Raw genomic sequence first — 20,382 nt, forward strand, 5'->3', positions numbered from 1 at the left:
CTGATGACAATGTACGTATTCTGGAGTCAAAATTAGCATGGCAAAATGGCTCAACAGCGTCTGTAAATTCCGTCTGGTTTAACCGATCATCAGGAAATTCAGTACACACTTTTATCATGACTGGACAAAAAATATTTGATTAACGCAGCAGGAAGTCAGCCATTTCCCGTTTTGTGGCCATTTTGTAAAAAATGCCACTAATTTTCATGAATAATCAGACGAAAAGCAATGGGAAGTAATAAATGTAATAATAAAAACAATATTAAAACGTAGTAAAAATATAAATATGGACACTAGTTAAATTATATTAAATAAAATTGAATTGAATATTGTGAAAACATTTAAATTAATACAATTAAATTAAATCAATTTTTTTTACTCTGTTATAGTTCATTAATGCTTACATTTATGTGTACAGCACTGATAAATCATGTAGTGGTAGTTGAAATAATTCCAAATACACAACAAAAAATAAATGTAAGCGTATTTCTTTAATTTTATTTACAAAAAGTTGTGGAAACAGATAAATGGCTTTCATATACAGGCTCTCTTTCTCACACTCACACACACACATTCAAAAAGTAACATATGTGCTTTACATCATACATACATCTTGTACAGTTTATATTATTTAAAAAAAACACCCGATTAACAATACCACTCGATTCACATGGGAAAAGAAAAGACGATCCTGGACGTTGAATTGAGACTGGATGTGATGAGGATGATAAAAGTGATATATAAAGGCAGAACGTACATGTAATGACACTGAATGATTGTTAATGCAATAAATAAAAGTGATGTTAAACAGTGACATGTCACTTCTTCAACATAAAATGGTTAAAAAAAACTTCTTGTAAAGTTTATTATGATCTTGATGAACTGACAAATGGATGAGATGACATTTAGAGTACCGGCGGTTTGTTCTTTCTATATTAGATGTAGCTTGTGGCTTTCTGGTATGAAGGATGTTAATGCAACATTAAAGACATGAATTGTTAAAACCATCAGTCATAAGAAAATGACAAACACTTAATTCCCAAACGAGCAGATCACGAGGCCCCAGCGTCTGTGAGCTGCTCGGCGTCCTCTTTGCTGTCTGAACATTCTGACGGGATGAAGCAGCCCGAGTCTCTGGGACAGTCACTGTCTTCCTCCTTTTGAGTGTGGGAGGATTTGTGCTCCTCCACATCCCTGACATCATCACCTGTGGCCGCAAGACAAGGTGGAATTAATACAAATGTCATACTCTTTCAACTTTGCGTTTCCAACCACATGAGGGAAGTGAAAATCTGTGCCAAGAGAGAAATAAAGCCAGATTTAGACGTGAAAGGCTGATGCTCTTTGACATTTTGGTTTTATTGCTTTTATAGCAGAAGCAATGTGCAATAATTTGGACTGCAAAGTTTGTTACTGTCCAAATGGATGTGTGATTGAGTCACTGAAAATAGCAAAATCACACAAATGATAAAATAACTACTGAAGGTGTGACCCAGCAAAAAGCAACCCGAAGCACCTCAGATTCAATTTGTATTTTTCTACTACCAGACTGATCTGAGCTGCACCATTCTTTAATATTTTGACCTCACTGACAGAAACTACTAATCCTAACATCCACGGTGCCAAAGCACTAACCTAATGGAGTTCAGCTTGATTAAATTACTGGCCTCTCCTGTGAGGCAGGCAGGGTCACACTGCAGCCGCCATCTGTTTCGTCAAACTGTCGCCCAAGCAGGAAAAATGACAATGACCTTTAATTACTGAGGTTACATGCAGTATAGCTAACACACACACACACACACGCACACACACACACACACACACACACACACACACAAAGAAAAAGAGTGAATAGAAGCTGCCAGTGAACTCTACTCCTTCCTCTTGCTCGGAAAGTATTGTTTTGCATCATAAATGCAGCCCTCTGCGATAATCAGCCTTTTGCTTCAAGACACCAGATTACTGGAACAGCTTCTGCCCTCTTAAGCACTTTCTATCTGAGTAACAGGAAATCACTGATAAGCCTCTCACAGTGTGCAGGATGTCTTTCTATTCAGAGTGGCACTAACCTCCAGCTTCCGTCTGCTGTTTCACATCGTTCGTATGTCAGATTACTTTTCATAAAACTCAATGTGTTAGAAACACATTCGTTTTGTTTGTCTTTGTGTTTGGATTTGAAAGGTTTATTCTTTTTGTTTGAAGGACAATGTGCAATAAAAACCCATATTGGACAATAAGCGCTCTCATTGTGACAGAAAGCCTGAGGGGACACTTTAGTTTTATAGTAGGTTATTGAACATGAATTCTTACAAACACCTGCAAAGGAATTTTAAAGGTTTAAGTGTGGGGACTATTTTTGTACATTATCTCCAACATACAGCCTTAGCATCCATTTAGCATTTGTAAAAACCCGAGTGATGAAACCAATCAGTCATCAATGAGGTTTACCTTGCCTGAGACGCACTTTAAAGCTCCTGCGTCAGAATGAGAGGCCTCCAGCGTCGGGACTGCTTTGCTATGCCTCAGCCTGGAATTTAAATTATGTTTATTTTATCTTTTTGATGTGAATAAATCCAATAGTTTATTTAGTTTTTAAAGGTTTGAGGTATACGCCCCATGGGACAACTTGATCGCAGCATGTGACTTCGATAATAAATAAACCGTGACATAAGCATTTGTCTCAATTCAGGGACTTCATGCTTCTGTGTTGCTGGTCTATTAGACCACAAAGACTGAACCGAAATAGGATGGTCTGGTCTAAAGAGGGTTTCCTTGAATTTGAAGGCGCTCATCGAAATGGCACAACCTGGTCTTGCCGCTGCGACTGAATTGGGCTTCAAATGCAGCCTCTGAATTGAGACACAGCTATTAAATATTAAAATCATTCGTCGCAGTTGTAGTTTGGTGTGTTTCTAACCTTCTGTGTAGCGGCACTCAGCAGCAGCCAGAAGTCTGTGTCTGTGCTCGGGGTCGTTGACGTTCAGCTCTATCAAGTGTTTCTCTTGCAGGTGCATCAGGTCCTCCACCGTCTGGTAGCCATTCAACAGCAACGCAGAGGCATACTCCTGCAAAGCCCAAAGCAAAGCTCAGTGAAAAAAAGACCCACATCAGGTTTCAGATCAAGTGTTAACAAATGTGATGTTTGTCCTCCGAAGCAGGAAATCAACGGGGGCTGATAACATCGGGTATTTATCTCTTTATGTCTGAAGTTGAGTTGTGAATGATCAGGCGAACACCCCCTCACCTCCAGATTCAGTCGCTCCAGTAACTCCAGCAACGTTTTAGGTCTAGGTCTTTTGGAGAGCTTCTGCTGTCTGATCTTTGGGACTTCTTCTTCCTCCTCCTCTTTCTCCACTAAAACATCTACGTAGATGAACTTGAAGTTCCCCACTTTGTCGTTCAACATGCCCGTCCAGATGCCCATTGGAGGCTTACTGATGATGTTGATGATGTCACCCACCTAGGAAAAAATAACAGGCTTTTAATTGGAGTTCAACTGGGATGGGTTATAGTTATCTTTTCTTAAAGCAGAGTCTGTAGGACACAAACATCAATGTAGATGTAGTGTGTGTGTGTGTGTGTGTGTGTGTGTGTGTGTGTGTGTGTGTGTGTGTGTGTGTGTGTGTGTGTGTGTGTATCACCTTGAGTTTGAGAGAATCTGTGTCATACGGGCTTGGAACAAAGTCTGTGTGGACACGAGCTCTGCCACAGAACTGTCCCTGGTAGGATCCGTCCTCCTCTAGCCTCACACTGTCTTTCTGAGCAGAACTATTGGACTCACTGGTCACACCACCTGAACCCACAAACACAGTGTGATTACACAGCGATGGTGATAAAACAATTCTGTGTTCTGTGCAGGATCCTCTTTGTGAAGTATACTCACTGGAGGTGCTCTGGCCGCTGTACAGACTCTCTAAGGAGTTACTTGTCTTTGCATTGTCTTTCTCAGCTGTAGTGCTGCTCTCTGCTTCTGCCTCCAGTTCTTTATCCATATCATCACCCTACAGGCAGAAAAACAATTGGGAGGCATGTTATATAAAACAGACTGACGCTGTGAAGATCTTTGCATTGGTATTAGAATCAAACTTGTAAAGTGCAGTAGGACACTTTGTGGTGTATGTCATAGTGAAGCATGTCAGCAGCAGCGTTATATATAAGGATGTGGGTTTGTGAGAGATGACAGCGATAAAGATTCTTGAGAAAAACAACACAGGTTTGCTGTAACTGACGCTGATCGTCGATGAGTCTGGTCTCTCACTGCGTATCAAGAGTGTTGTTGGTCCTTTGTGCACAGGTGTTTGCTGGGTTTGCATTTATGTTTAGAGTGGCAAGGGGTGGCTGTGGATCATGGGAGAAAGCAGTTCATCCACTAACCAGAAGGTCAGTGGGTTTATCCCTGAACTCCAGTTTGCAAGCCACAGGGCACTACACTAAACCTCAAATTGCCCCATGTGCCAGCAGTGTGTGATAGAAGTGCAGTGTATAGTACCGCTGTATGACTGTATGTCTAAACTAGGGAATGGCTTGTACTGTAAAGTGCTGTGAGTGGCCGATTAGACTAGAAAAGCTCTATATAAACACAGTCTAGTCACCAAATAGTGACATTTACGCTTGAATGAGGGATTAAGGACACAAATAGCTTTATTCATGGTGCCTGATGGAGTTTCTGTGCGTGTGTGCTCTTGTACAACTATCTTCGTGAGGACCAGTTTGAGTCGACAACCTATGGAGTACGGACATTTCGGGAAAGTGAGGACCTTTTGGCCGGTCCTCACTTCGTGACCCCCTTTAATGTAGTGTTTGGGAGTTAAGACTTGGTTTTAGGGTTAGGGTTAGAATTAGGTTTAAGTTAGGTAAAGGGTTAGGGTTAGGTATTACGTTTTGATGGTTAGGGTTAGGGTAAGGTTCTAGGGAATGCATTATGCCTCTGAGTGTCCTCACTAAGATAGCTGTACAAATATCTGTGTGTGTGTGTGTGCGTGTGTGTATGTGTGTGTGTGTGTGTGTGTGTGTGTGTGTGAGTGAATTTTCCAGTGACTCACAGGCTCCTCAGAAAAATACTTGGCGTGTTTTTTGCCCATTTTTCTGCGCATGGTTAGTGAAATAGCCTTCATCTTCTTCCCAAGTCCAGTTGCTTTGTTAGGGTCTGAACTTTCACATTCTTCCACGACCTGTGGGCAGAAAGTTGGTTAAGTAAAGACAACGGATTTAGACCATACTGCAGCTGCTCATATTTCTCCCATCTTCTCATCTTTTGTCCACCATGTGTACAACATTTTTACCCAGTATGAACCTTTTCCTGTTGTTATGATTTTAAAGTGAAATCAAACACATTTACGCACCACGTTTGTGCCATTCTCCTCTGGTTTGGCCGGTGACAAGTGATGTCTGAAACCCTCGAACTTGCCGAAGCTTGTGGAGCGCTGTGGGGAGGATTTAAAAAAACAAGAAGGAAAGATGTCATAAAAACATCTAGCAAGATTTACCAGCATTACATAATATCAAGTCACCATGTGTGTCAAGGGTCAAAAATCCTGCAAGACGTTGCATCTTCGAGTGGATAAAATGGATGATATAACACAGAAGCTTCTATAGCTGTCTTTGTCTATAGGGGCAAGGAACGCCAGTTTTCTTTTTTGGGCCGACACACACACACACACACACACACACACACACACACACACACACACACACACACACACACACACATACACAGACACACACACATGTTCTCCATACATGTGCACTGACATATTTATCTGTATAAAAAATTAAGGATAATTGAACTTAAGTTTTACTCGTTATTATCATTTTATTACTGGCAAAATTTACTCACAGTGACCTCACTTTGGCTTAGTTTTAATTGTTTCTTCTGTTTTTTCCCTCCCACATTTTTTTATAAACTAAAAGTCATCATAATCTCTCCCAAACCCCCATCATCTCCACCGCAGAGCACCAAAACAATTATATAAACCAATAATCCCTTGAAATCCTGGTTAAATAGGAACTCCTAGACAGCTCACTGCAGATTGTTTTAATGTCGCGTCGTTTTACTCCATTGTCTACAAACGCAGCAGCAGAATCAAAAGATTGTGTTTCAAAGCAACTCTTTCCATTAATTATTTTTACATAGTAGGAATTTTACTGTCATTGTCTCTTTTACAGCGTGATAATTGAAAATCCATTTTATTGTATCTGTGTTAAAAAACTGCCTTCTAGTCTATGAGAGGCATTAGTATTTTAAAAAGTATAAATTATCCCTAAATCCTAAATCTACAAAAATGGTATTAGGTTACACAGTAATTTCAAGTACAACCAGAACTAATTTGCACAGATGTCATTTAAACAACGACCTCTGTCAGACTCTGTCACAAGTTTTGAAGAAACTATTTGAACATAAAATTGTACATCATTGGCTTCACATTTGAATTCACATTTTCACCTACCTTTGGTTTGCTGCTCTTTGCTTTGTCCGACACGTTGGATGCCGTCCTATGTAACATTTTCTATTGTTCTTTAATCAAATATCAACCCTTTCTCTTCTCTTTTCTTTTTACCCCACTCTCCCCTGACAGTAAAGTGTTAACTAACACAGTGTAACAGTGAATACTGGCTGTCTGAAGTGCTGGCTAGCCCACTTCCTTTCAACATACAGGATGTGAGGCAATTGACACAGTGTCTTGCTGCTTTGAAGGGGAAAAACACAAGTGCTTGAGTATGCATTTTGTGGCCCGTTCAACAAAATCATCAAGATCTACTTCCAGGAACAACTGTGTTTAAGTTTTGTAAATGTCGTATTTGTTTTTTTTTAAATCGTCAGATATGAGATATGCTGGTGAGGATGAGCTTGAGTCACATTTGCTGCTGTGTTACATCTCTGTAGTTGGTTAAGCTCAGAGTTGGACTGTAAAGTCAAGTATAACAATGACATTAGAGTGACTCAAAGTTTCACCCTGACAATATGTTTATTCTAAGTGGCCCTTAGCCTCATAATAACAGCGTTTTTTAAAGAATTGAATGGATAAAATAGGAAGACAACATGTAAAACAAACATATATTTGATTCAAATCAGGTCTAATTTTATTATCCCTGAAGATTTTCCATTATTACTAATGAGGAAGTTGCTTTTGTAAATTATGCTATGACTCCTTTGCATTTATTTCTTCATGTGGGGTGAGTATGTTGAGGAAGTGCTGACGTACAACAGAGGAACAGCTGAAAGTGGCAACTTTACTGTGTCGAAACCTTTTCCTGTTTATCTCTGCTTTCAGTATAGAGGGCAACACTGAATATTTTATTTGATGTCTCAGAAACACTTAACTGTCAAACACGTGATCCAATTTTTCTCAATCATTAAACAACCGCCTGTCACCTATTTACAAATCATGGCCTTCCCCAGTGAATGTGAATTTAGGATTGAGCTTGACTTTCCCCAAGATCCTACATCGCTGTCAGTTGTAGCTTTCCTCTTGCAATTTGTGTGTGTGTGTGTGTATGTGTGTCTGTGTGTGTGTTTACATTAATGAGAGTTGGTATCAGTCAGATGCAGAAAAAGGAATTCCAAAGACGACACATTGTCCAATCCTGCTGCCTTCAATCAGCCGAAAACTCCTGTCAATCCAGATTAAAGCTTCTAATCTATTACTTTAGAACCTCCTGACGGCCTGGAGAGGCCATTGTTCATTTGAAGAGTTAAAAAAAAGTAAAAGTCACCTAGTATTTGTTAATGTCTTAAACAATTTAGAGAGAGGGTTTTCGTATTTGTCAGTATTATTAGGCAGATAACTTTCCAGTAATTTTCAAAACTACGCGCTACGATGAAAGTTTGCTTATTCTAAGACAAAATAATGAAACTGCTCACTGGCAAAACACTGTCTGTGAAACATCTAATTTGACCATGTGCTGACAAAAGGTGAAATATTCACAAAGAAGAGCAGAGTAAAACCAAGTATGATGAGTGTTTTCTTTTCTATTCTGTGTATGACGAACGAGTCATAAACTCCACACCATCTCTATAGACTTAAGAGGCTTCATGTCTAATGAAATTACATTTGTCTCTAAGAACCATATAGATCCATAGGCATCTTGTAATCTCTACTCCGGATCATCCTTTTCATCAGACAATTCTCCCAAGTGATGTTAAGCTTTAACGACTGCTTTATGTCTGACTGCACGTGTTCGCTGGATATCGGTCCGGGTCTTATGCTTCGAGGGCACGCAACGGCTTTGACCTCTTTGGTCAAAGAGCTCTATTGTGTGGTATTAGCACTGAGTGACCTCCGACCTCACTGCACTGAACTGCAACTGATTGAAAACCTTCCCACTGGGAGAGTTTATCTTTGATCAGAAATTAATTTAAACTTGGAGACATTTTTCACACTTAATGGATTGGCATGCTTCTTAAAACATTGTTCACATGCTTGTATAAACAGTCTTTCCCAGAAAACATATGGGTGTGGGCCACTTGATGCAGCACTTCTGGACTTCTTGTGGTCAGACAAAAATGGATGAGGCATGTGAGCTTGTAAATTAGAAAATGTGGCCCAAATATCCCAAAACATTTTGTGAGCTTTTTCTTAGCAAGGTTTAATCTTTAAATTAATCTACCTTCTTGGGCCACCTTTGGCACCTTGGGTTGACATGCGGTATTGCTATGGCTTGTGGCCCAGATCTGGCAAACAGGAGGTGGCCTTCCAAATGCCATCATTCCATATGGTATACAGGATGTGAGCCAAATGTGGGCCAAAAATTTGCTATGTGAGTTGGATGTTTTTAATAAAGGACTTGACAGACTCCCTCCCAGTGTAAACTCAGACTAAGAAAATACACAAAAATGTATTTCCAAAGTTTAGCCAAAGCTGATAATGTAATAATATCAGCAGTCTGAGTGAAGCATAAATCAAGACAAGCAGGTATACTCAAAGTAATGATGTAATGTTGAATTTATGGATTTGACAGATTGCTTACATCAACTCCACTTCTGCTGTTAATGGATTTCTGTACAAAATGAAGACTCTGGCTTTTATGCTGAAATCCAATTAGGACGGTATCACTTCATGGCCAATAAAAATGGGAGGAGTGATTACAGAAAGCAACTAGAATACCCCCCTTTTGTTGTATGCCTCTGCCAGCCAGTGCATTTTCAGTCCACATAAAAAAAATGTTCAGACTCGTATATGGTCACCATGACATTTGACCCCTGAAATCAAATCGGTTAATCTTTGAGTCCACTTGAGATATGATGTTCAAGAGGCCAAAAACATGCTTTGTGAAGCCACGTGACCTTTGACCTCCAAAATCATATTATTCAATCTCTAAATTTATGTGAAGACATTTGAAAGGATCCTCTGGAGGTTGTTCCTGAGATACCGAGTGCCCAATGCAAAAGGTGTAGTTTATGGGGTCACACTTTTGTCCTTGACCACCAAAATCTTAGCAGTTCATCCTTGAGCCAAACTTGAACTTTGCACAACTTAGCACAAAATTTGAAGAAATCCCCTCTGTACGTTTTTGAGACTTTGTGTTTACAAGAATGAGACGAAGACATAATGCCTCCAGGCACTAGCTGTCTCTAACGTGGAGGCATGAAAACTGTTGCAATTAACATAGCTGACATATAATATTGTGGAATCTTGAAGAGACTCATTCAACTACTTTGTAAGAATCCAATACTCAGGCTCTGTTTTCCTGGAATAAAAACACAAAACATCAACATCAACTTACGTCTGGTTCTGACAGATCCAAGTCAGTGACAGGGCGTGACACCTTTGGGGGAATCGGGGGTTTACAGTCCCGTTTCAAGCTGGAATCCTGGGCCTGCTCCTGTCTTTCCTCCCATTCCTTCCCATTGGCTGGGGTGAAGTCATGAGAGTACATGCGGTACTCTGTGAGCGGTCTGCGACAGGTGTGTTGGACGGTCCCCCAGGATGGACTGCTGTCGCCTGGGTTGCTCCAGCGCTGGTTGTAGGTGTGGGTGGGCGTCGCACCACCGGGTAGGCTGGCCATGTCTGTGCAGCGGCCTGGCGTTGTGTTCTCCTGAGAGGGGAGGGTGGACGACTTGCCAAGGTAGGGCCTCCTATCTGATCTGTACGGCACATCCAGATAGTGGGGTCCCATGGGTGGGCTCATGGAAATGGGTTGGGAGTGAACTGAGAAAGGAGACATTTGTCAAAAAAGACTGTTGATGTGAATTGTTAGGGATGGACTCATCGTAACCTCGCCAAGGAGGTAATGTTTTCATTTTGCATTTGTTTGTTTGTTTGGAGAGGACATCACCCAAAGAAGAAACCATACATTTTTTTTGCAAATCCAGGATTTTTTTCTTCACTTTCATGTTAACATTCTGAGAGAAGGTGATTTCAATATTTATGTTGTTTGTGCAGAGAATAAGTGTGAGCAATTTGGTGAAGATCCAAACAACATCTAGATGTATTGAATTTAAATATGGATTCATAGGGGCACGTTTGGGGTGCCATTCTAGTTAGAACTGGAACCAAACCTGTATATTATCTTATTATAAGGTGCCTAATAATTTATGTAAAAACGTAACACAAACACAAAACATGGCAGCTTCATACAGTCATGCTATACATAGGCTACATCGCCTCGCAACAAAGAGAGTGATACAAAGTTTTGCAATGGAAAAAGGTTTTTACTAGAGAGGGAAAATCCTCTGTTTTTCTGTTTTTGCCTTACATGTTTAAGCATCTGATTAATGTGGTTTCTCTGTGTAACCACTATGAGTAGGTTGAACAGGTACTTGTTAACCATAAGGCAGCCCCTTGTGGACCTGTGACACAACACACCTACACTGAAGTTTAAAAGCAGAGGTGTAAATTCAAAATCTACCATAGGAAAAAGAAAGAAGTCCCAAACATGTTTTTCTTTTACATTTACCACATTTTGACAAATGCATCATCAGCCTTTTCTGCTTCTGTAAGCACAATTCTAAGTTAGTCATAGATTAGTCATAGAGAGGTGAGAAAGGCCAAAAGACAGATTGATCAGAGGAGAGTGGAGACATATCTTAATGTTTGAGTATTTTTGGAAAGCTGTCTTACCTGTGGACTTTTGACTTCTCTTTGATGCTTCTTTCCCGCTCTTTCCAGCTGTTTTTTTTCCCGTCTTTTGGCTTCTTTTGACGGCAGGTTTAGACTCTGGCACCAGTCCGGTGACATGGATACTCTGGTAAGATGCAACATACATCCCATGTAAAAACTAATTTGACACCTCTTCTGATTTCCACCCATTCATCCATTTTTTTTATACCATTTATCCTTTGAGGGTTATGGGGGGAGCTGGAGCCAATTCCAGCTGGTATTGGGCAAGAGGTGGGATACAATAGGACAGATCACCAGTTTATTGCGGGCCCAACATACAGAGACAACAACCATTGACACTCATGGTCAATTAAGAGTCGATTTAAGCCAACCCCAACCCATGTCTTCTGACTGTGGGAAGAAGCCCAAGAACCTGGAACGAACCCAGGCAGACACAAAGAGAGCATCTCAACACAGAAAGACCCCAGCCAAAGCAGGATTCAAACGGGCAACCTAGCTTTAAGCGATTCAAGTTGTCTGGCAGTGAGTCTGTCCACCATTGGGGTGTAGATGGAAATATCTCAACAGATATTGGATGGGTTTTCATCAAATTTGGTATAAACGTTTTCATGGATCTCCTCCTTTTCAGGTAAGCCCAATTGTCAGGTCAAAGCTTTTTTTCATCAAGTCCCTTGTCTCTGGTCTTTTTTAGTTGCTTCCACTTTTTAAGGCAATGGAAGCCACTGCTGATCCAGTACTGGCAGACTCTGCTTTGTTTGATTCTCACTATGTTGGACTTTAGTCTAAATGGTCACTGGGTGTCCTGTTGTAAGGCCTCTAAACCCTCATCACCCCAAACACACACACACACAGACAGACAGACAGACACGCACACACACACACACACACACACACACACACACACACACACACACACACACACACACACACACACACACACACACACACACACACCATGTGGCCCAGAGATTACTTTCAGCGCAGTCCCCCTCTTTGGACCATCTGTACTGTATTAACCCAATCAGCATTTTTGTTAAATGATTGTGGCCATTTAGGCCACCAGAGGCTCTCTGTATGTTAAAAGCAGGTGGCAGCTTCAGACTCCTAACTCAACACAAAACAGTCTGATGTGTAATGAGAAAAAACAGTCCCTCACACTCGTCATGTACTATCACCTTATTGACTTTAAAGAAACTGGTCTCTGGCTGGGTCCGAAGTCTCTCACTAATCACTACATAGTCTACTTTTTAGGTAGTTCGCCATTTTTTTGTGCTGTCTGAATGTCAAGTGAGGTTTTTTATACTCTATATAGCACCCTCATTGTTTCCCACAATGCATCTTAAAAAGCAGTTGACACCTGATAGTCATTAACCAAGCAATATGTTCCATCATGCATTGCGCTCGCTGCAGACGACAGGAGAGAGGGCAGCAGGAACAGCTTGACCTGTCGTACAAATTTAAATACGAGCAGAGCAGCTAATCACAGCAGAAACAAGTGTAATTCTACATTTAAACTATAATCATTCAATGTGCATTTCACCTAAAATGATTAATACTAAGTGTAAATTAAACATTTAAACATTTTCCACAATTTCTGTTGTTGAGGGCCAACAATACCATGATCAGAAAACCCTGAACAAGGCACCCCAGTTTAATGTAGTGGCCCGCAGTCCCTTTTGCCCTGGAGCCCTCAAAGTCTCTTGAAACGCCCCTGGTGTTTAGGCACAATTTTGGCAACGGAGGGAGAACAGAAACTCAAAAACAAGAATATGCTCTAAACACTTTGCTTAGGTCTTTGTGGCTGCTGTTTGGATGTGGCTTCTATCCCTCAAAGCTACTGAACTATAAACAAACAAAAAAAAGCTGTTGCACTTGGTTATTAAATATATTTGTTATGTTACCAGCACCGTCATCAAAGAATAGAAGTGCTTACAACATTTCACCCCATGTTTGCATAAAAAAAGCTTTTCAATAATCTCACCTGACTCAACGGCGGTTTCTCCTTTTTCCTTGTGCCGGAATGATGAGCTCCTTTCCCTCCTTTAGTTTCTGTTCTGTGTTTAGGTTTCCTCGTCTCTAGAGGGGACACAACATATACATGTTTACAGTATATCATCAGGATAGTGAAACACCACAAATACCAAAGACAACCACAACCATCAACAGAAGACTACTGAACTCAGTGAGGTGTTTTGTTTATGAGCTGCTCCGCTCCTGTAGTTTAAAACTCCTGATCAGTGGTGTGTTATTTGTTGTCTATTAAACTGCTGTTCTGAACCTCAGTGCAATTCATATGTTAAAAAAAAAGGCCAGTGCAAAATGTGTGATCACTGCTGGCCTGTGCACCATGATTTAACAACCAGAAATGTGGGGTGTGATTTTGGTGCTGAACTGGTTCAAAAACCCACTGGTCAGCATCTTCAGACGTCATGCTGAGACTCCAAATGACTGATGGCACACAGATGAGCTTAACCCATTTATTTCCTATTTACCTTCATTGTGATTGTTGGTGATGTGGACTAAATCTTCTTGGCTCTTGGCGCCCTGCCAGACCGTGGTATTACAACCGGGGTTATCTGCAGTGGAGAGAGACAGACAAATTACAAACACTGAGGATTTGAAGTGAAAAGTCTCGGGTGAATGGAGGTCATGCAGAGACACATGGGGCTGAATGAAATTGTTCTCTGATCCACAGACAAGAGATATGGAAGGTTATTGGAGGTTTTAATCTAATATTTACTAGCAGCTCCCTATAGGTCATTCTTTAGCTTTGAGAGTAGGGGTAAAAAATTGTAAAAATGACCATAAAGAATTATAAAGACAGTGGCTGTCTTGATCCAATCATACCTCTTTAAACTAATTTTTAGACATGCAGACAGCTCATCTACACCAGTGTCGGCCCTTATCACCAGAAGCTCTCTTGACTCATTTGTTGGTGTCTTCCATGTGTATTGCCCTACTTTTTTGTCCAGAGATATTTGTTTTAATTTTGCATTTATTGTTTTTGCGTCTGTCTGGGGTTAGGAAAATCAAGGGTAAATGCTGCAGAGGATCTCCTGCTGTGTCGGCTCCTTTGGACTTTCTGAGGTCTAAGAGGGCAGATGGAGAAAGTCTGCATAAAATGTCCGGAGGCTCTTACTCTGCGATTGGGTTCACACATGCCCTACGGAGAAACTCCGGAGGATCTCTGGGGTTCAGTGTACATCTGAAAGCAGCTTATGTTAATCACATTATTATTAATCAAGAGGGAATTGCTCTTACTCACCCAATGTCTCATTATCTGATGCAGATTTGTGTATATGTGTTCTGAAATAAAAATCAACAGAGATATAATATTAGATGTTTGCCTTTAACTATAGCATTTGAGTAGTGTCTTGTGGCCCATTAGTTAAACTACACACCAGAAAAAACACACTGATATGATGTTTTGTGTTATATACAGTCAGTGTACAGAGCAACACGCTAACTTGCACTCAGTACATCCACAAGATTTAATGCAAATTGCTTTAGCAGTTTTTGTGAAAACTTGTTAACTTATGAACAAAAAGACAAAAACAGTGACCTCCTTGAAAGAAATATTACAAAGACGCTTGGCAAAAAGGACAACCACAGCACATTATGAAGATGAGAGTAAAAACTATCATCTCATATTGAGGAAGTACAGTCTGTGCGATGTACCGACGAGATCTAGTCTATACCGAACTATGACATAAATTGTGTTTCTTTCAACAGAACACCAGCGGAGTAAAGGTGTTGTGGCAACTGGGGACTATAAGTAGGTGGGCCTTGAATCCGCTTAGTCCAACTTGCCCAAAGCCATAATCTGCCTTCTGCTGGCCCAACACTCCACAGAGCCCTGCTTCTCAAAAAAACATTCACTATCAGACAAACTGAACAATGCATCCGTACAAAGCTTTCGTTTCAATCGTTTCTAATGGTGCTGCCACTCCCTCTTCTAAAATCAAAGCATTGTCTCAAACAGGCCACACAAAGTTGATGTAAGGTTAAGACAAGGAGAAATGCGGAAGAGCCTGTTTTCTCTGCTGCACGAAGGATTTACAGAATTAACCCACAGAGAAAATAAAAAGGGAGCCTTCAAGCCATATTATTACTCTATGGGAAAACCCTTTCACTTGCAGGGCGGCTTTTTTACTCTGCTTTGCACGCACATCCAGAAAAAAGAAAAAGAACTAAAGCTACAGTATACAGCAGACATACACAGGCCTGCATGCTGATAGGATTACAATGTCTCTAATAAATTTTCATTGCCTGTTTACAGTCGAATGACAATAATAATATAGGAACAACCTACAAACATGTAAAATGGATTTGCGAGAGATAAAAACCAATGTACTCTAGTTCCTCTAATACAATGTAGGCTTGATTGTGTCTAATTCCCTGCTGAGCTCACCTTCTTATCTTTTTATTAGAGTTGGTCGCCTGCGTCTGAGGCATCTCCTGCAGGAAAAAACAAAGCTTTTTCAGTTTGATGTTCATGTGTGGTTTTTTTTGTCACATTCAAATGGATTTGATAAATAAATCACTGTTTTACTCATTCACTGATACACCAAGGACATCTGCCTATTCAACAAACATCTGACATCTCGATGGCCCAGGGAAGTGTAGTGCAGATTTTGGTTCCATTTGGGCACGCAATACCTCCAACCGACCAATCTTCTTTCAATCAACCTTCCTCCTTGTTGTATTCAATGTAAAAGCACAACGTTTGTTTTGTTGCAGTAATCAAGCTGAATTTACAGAGCTTTTATTTTGAAACGTTGTGAGCCGCAGGGACTGAAGATTGTGTTGATTGTTTAACAAACCTCTGAATAGCCAACATGCAATGTAGGAAAAAATAACTAGTTCAGTAAGTCATTCATTGCAGATAAACCAGGTCTGATGAACACAAATTTTGACTCTGCACAAAAGACTATTAAAAAAATATATGCCCACCACGGCCAGCACACAAAAAGTTAAATGTGACATTATACATAGAGCTGTGGAGGACTCACTAATGACAAGGAATAATTCTGAAGCTCCAGAGCATTAACACAGTCCATTTCAAACAGGCAGGTTCAGAATAGGCACTACACCTCTGCTTAATTAAACATTTTAAAATGTGAAAAGTCTGGCAGCAACAGCTCTCAGATGACTTTGTTCTTCATTTCATAATCAGTTTTACATCACAGGTACATTTTGGTTGGTGGTCATAATTGTTCCCAAGAATCCACCAGTCACAACCTGTGCTCTGGAATTCCACTCAGTACAAAGCATTGTTGACAACCTGACGATCTTAACTATGGGGTGCCGTTTGTCAAGCAGCTCATGCTGAAAATAACAGCAACATTTTGTCACATTTAGCTTCAAACCATGTTTAAAAAACTGGTGTGAATTTTTGAGAGTCACTTTTTTGCACATTTACAACAATATTTGTCAACTTGGAGATATTTTAAATATTTAAATCCAAATGTTAAATGTAACACTTAAATGTTAAATCTAAATGTTAAATCTAAATCTAAATGTTAAATCTAAATCTAAATGTTAAATTTAAATCTAAATGTTAAATATAAATATAAATGTTAAATTTATATTTAAATATAAATGTTAAATATAAATGTTAAATTTAAATCTAATTGTTAAATTTATATCTAATTGTTAAATCTGAATCTAAATATAAATGTTAAATCTAAATGTTAAATATAAATATAAATGTTAAATCTAAATTTAAATCTAAATGTTTAATCTAAATGTTAAATTTAAATGTAAATGTTAAATTTAAATTTAAATCTAAATGTTAAATCTAAATATAAATATAAATGTTAAATCTAAATGTTTCGGGTGAAACTAAATATTTAGCTAATATGCAAATTCAAATGCCGGTTACAGGAAGTAGTAACAAAATAAAAGCTCGAGGAAGTCTTAGCGATGTCCTGTGTGTGTCTGTGTCTGCTTCCTCCTCACGTCCCTCTGTCCCCCGCTCACTTTACACTTTAACAATAAACACCAGCGCTGATCACAAGTTATTAGGACACCTACAGGACTGATGTTATGAGCTCATACTATCTCATAATAATGAGATACTGACTGCAGGGTCTGTCATGGGAGACTGTGTGTGTGTGTGTGTGTGGGCTGTGTGCGTGTGTGTGTGTGTGGGCTGTGTGCGTGTGTGTGTGTGTGTGTGTGTGTGTGTGTGTGTTGGGGGGGTGTATGCTTGTCTCTGTTCCTCTTCACTAAAACTGATAATCACATGTATTTTTTAGTTATTATCCGATGATGACCGATCATGACTTCGGATCGCTCCGTCACTTTAACGCTGACGGTCCTGACTGTGCGCGTCACGTTCTGCTTGTGTTGTGTGGAGCGGGGGACTACGTGCACACGGTGTTTAAACATGTGTTTAATGAGCTCAAACAAACACAAAGTAAACATCAGTCCTGTAGGTGTCCTAATAACTTGTAATCAGCGCTGGTGTTTATTGTTAAAGTGTAAAGCGAGCGCGGGACAGAGGGAAGTGAGGCGGAAGCAGACACAGACACACACAGGACAACCGGACTTTTAATGAGCGTCTGTTCTGGTTATAATGATTCAGCGGCAGCACATCGCTAAGACAATGAACGCAGCAGAAAACATGGATCGATCCTGTTATGTCTCTGTATCGATGCACAGTCGCCCACTTCCGCGAGTAGGGAGGCTGTCCCCGCAGCCGCTCAGCCCTGCTCTGTGGCGCGCCCCCCCCCCCAACCCGTATCTCATAATAATGACTTAATATGTCATTATTATGAGATACCCGGATGTACATTGTCCTAAACTTTCTCGGGATCTCGCAAAAGTCATTTTGCTGTCCTCATTTCCCCCCGTGTCCCCTGGGGGGCTCCGTAATAAACACACTCTGACTTCCTCGAGCTTTTATTTTGTTACTACTTCCTGTAACCGGCATTTGAATTTGCGTATTAGCTAAATATTTAGTTTCACCCGAAACATTTAGATTTAACATTTATATTTAGATTTAGATTTAACATTTAGATTTAAATTTAACATTTACATTTAAATTTAACATTTAGATTAAACATTTAGATTTAAATTTAGATTTAACATTTATATTTATATTTAACATTTAGATTTAACATTTATATTTAGATTCAGATTTAACAATTAGATTTAAATTTAACAATTAGATTTAAATTTAACATTTATATTTAACATTTATATTTAAATTTAAATTTAACATTTATATTTATATTTAACATTTAGATTTAAATTTAACATTTAGATTTAGATTTAACATTTAGATTTAGATTTAGCATTTAGATTTAACATTTAAGTGTTACATTTAACATTTGGATTTAAATATTTAAAATATCTCCAAGTTGACAAATATTGTTGTAAATGTGCAAAAAAGTGACTCTCAAAAATTCACACCAGTTTTTTAAACATGGTTTGAAGCTAAATGTGACAAAATGTTGCTGTTATTTTCAGTGTGAGCTGCTTGACAAACGGCACCCCATACTTAACAAGTGAAAATCCCTTACTGCACCAGCTGCCAAATGTGCTTGTTTTGAGTAAAATCCTGCTTATATCTGGGCAGTTTGGCCTTAAATTTGAAATGTTGTTTTCAGTATAGCATGCTGTCTTTTCCCTCTCACCATGGATATTGATCTCCCGGAGCCTTGCCACTTTGTGTTGTTGTCCAGCAGGACCGCTGGGCTGCAGGAGCGGCTGCAGGAGCGGCTGGATGAGCGGCTGGGAATGGGCTTCGGGGGCCCGTCGCTGGAGCTCTGCACCGCCTCATACAGGCTGTCCATAGACCCCTCCTGACAACCAGACACAGAGCTGTTAGACAGTTGAACCCTGGAAACAGGTTTCATTTATGAAGTGTTCTATTTGGATTTAGTCTGATTGTGATCGTGTGCACAAATCATGCAGCTTTTGTTGGTACAACTCTCATGATGAGGAAATGTCGTGCTGTAAAGGGAGTGTTAAATCAAACCTCACACTGCTGCATTTCAGGAATCAAGCAGAAAATCCTCCTCTACTGCAAACACAAACATCATCACTAATTTCAATGGTTGATCCCTGAGCCTAAAACTCATGAAACGTATCACATGCGAAGCATCGAAGTTGGAGATATAAAGATTTGATATGACAGCTTGTCGATGTTGGATGTAAGGGAGGATTGAGATTCCTCTCACATCTCAGTGTGGATTAATATCTTGTTGGACATATTTAGGTTCCTTTGAGGAACAAATATCCTTTTTCTGTTCTTATCCATTTCGTCTTTTGTGTACATTGACATCTTATCAGTGCACTGGACAGACGGATATTTGTTTGATTTCATAATTTGTTCATGTTCTCTGGATTGTGAAAAAACAGGATACCAAAGATTTTGAAATACGAATTCCTTTTATCTGTGTTTTTTTAGTAACATATCACGTTCAACATAAACCTGTGATTTCATGAATTTTTACAGTGCTTTGTATTTAACCTTTGTGCCCAATGAATACAAATAGGCAAATTACATGCACTGATAATAATTTCCCGAATGCCTCATAAACGTGATTGTGCAGAAAAAGAAGAAATCACGTACACGTGATGTGGAATATTGACAATATAGAGGACGATCAGTGCAACCACAGTTCAAGCCTCTGTTCGCTGTAGCAAGACGTCAGTTAATCATCCTGATTATTGGTCAACATCCTTCGACATCTGTGCAGAAGACGAGCTGAATATATGTGCCCCCGTGTCCACGTGTAGAATGACAGCTGCAGCAGCATCTGACGCACCATACGTGTGTTTGTGTGCGTCTGTCACGGTTTCAGTAACTCTTTTCCCCCCACCAATCAGACTTTCTTTGTGCTTTCTTTTGCATTATCAGTGTGCATGAACATATCAGCAAATTAAATGAACTATGGAATAAAAATCACATATTACAGTGCCGCTATGTCACATTTTCTACGGCAACATACAGTGATCAAAATGAGGCAGGTTTTTTTCATTTTCAGAAAAAGTGAGATTGTTCAAAAGGAGCAACTCAGTGTCAGGAGGATATTTCTAATAATTAATAGTCAGTGGGCTTATGATGTAACTACAACAAGAAATAACAGTAGGTGTGTTTGAGATTCAGTAATTTGTCTTTGGAATAATATATAGCTTATTTTGAGGCACACTATGATAAACATAGGTCTTTCTCTTTAATATCCACTATTTAATGTATTCCTTGTGTTGTCAAGTTAATATTTCCCTAACATCTCTCTCTCTCTCTCTCTCTCTCTCTCTCTCTCTCTCTCTCTCTCTCTCTCCTTCTCCCTCTCCCTCTCCCTCTCTC

General features: G+C 39.7%; 1 protein-coding gene across 3 annotated transcripts; it reads right to left on the minus strand.

The window, feature by feature from the left end:
- Positions 1 to 472: 472 nt before the first annotated feature.
- On the minus strand, positions 473 to 9,745 carry samsn1a (SAM domain, SH3 domain and nuclear localisation signals 1a). Of its 3 annotated transcripts, none has more exons than XM_061073297.1 (8): positions 9,724 to 9,745; positions 5,343 to 5,423; positions 5,043 to 5,171; positions 3,884 to 4,001; positions 3,642 to 3,793; positions 3,245 to 3,460; positions 2,918 to 3,065; positions 473 to 1,207 (listed from the first exon to the last, which is right to left on the minus strand). In XM_061073297.1, the coding sequence occupies exons 3-8, from the start codon at positions 5,112 to 5,114 to the stop codon at positions 1,053 to 1,055; spliced, it is 861 nt and encodes a 286-aa protein (XP_060929280.1). In that variant the 5' UTR covers positions 5,115 to 5,171; positions 5,343 to 5,423; positions 9,724 to 9,745; the 3' UTR covers positions 473 to 1,052. The 3 variants fall into 3 exon arrangements, with proteins under 3 accessions (XP_060929280.1, XP_060929278.1, XP_060929279.1); XM_061073295.1 differs by lacking the exon at positions 9,724 to 9,745 and adding an exon at positions 6,447 to 6,587; XM_061073296.1 differs by lacking the exons at positions 473 to 1,207; positions 9,724 to 9,745 and adding exons at positions 2,479 to 2,527; positions 6,447 to 6,587.
- Between the last annotated feature and the right edge of the window lie 10,637 nt (positions 9,746 to 20,382).

This window comes from Limanda limanda, chromosome 6 (assembly GCF_963576545.1).
Source record: "Limanda limanda chromosome 6, fLimLim1.1, whole genome shotgun sequence".
Lineage (NCBI taxonomy): Eukaryota > Metazoa > Chordata > Actinopteri > Pleuronectiformes > Pleuronectidae > Limanda > Limanda limanda.

What these genes read in the sequence shown, in the direction of transcription:
- samsn1a (XM_061073295.1), bottom strand. Translation starts at nt 6,503, where the DNA reads ATGTTACATAGGACGGCATCCAACGTGTCGGACAAAGCAAAGAGCAGC. An exon ending in CAGATTCTCTCAAACTCAAG is followed by an intron (nt 3,461 to 3,641) that starts GTGATACACACA and finishes ATTTTTTCCTAG; the next exon opens with GTGGGTGACATCATCAACAT. An exon ending in TGAGTGCCGCTACACAGAAG is followed by an intron (nt 1,208 to 2,917) that starts GTTAGAAACACA and finishes TTGCGGCCACAG; the next exon opens with GTGATGATGTCAGGGATGTG.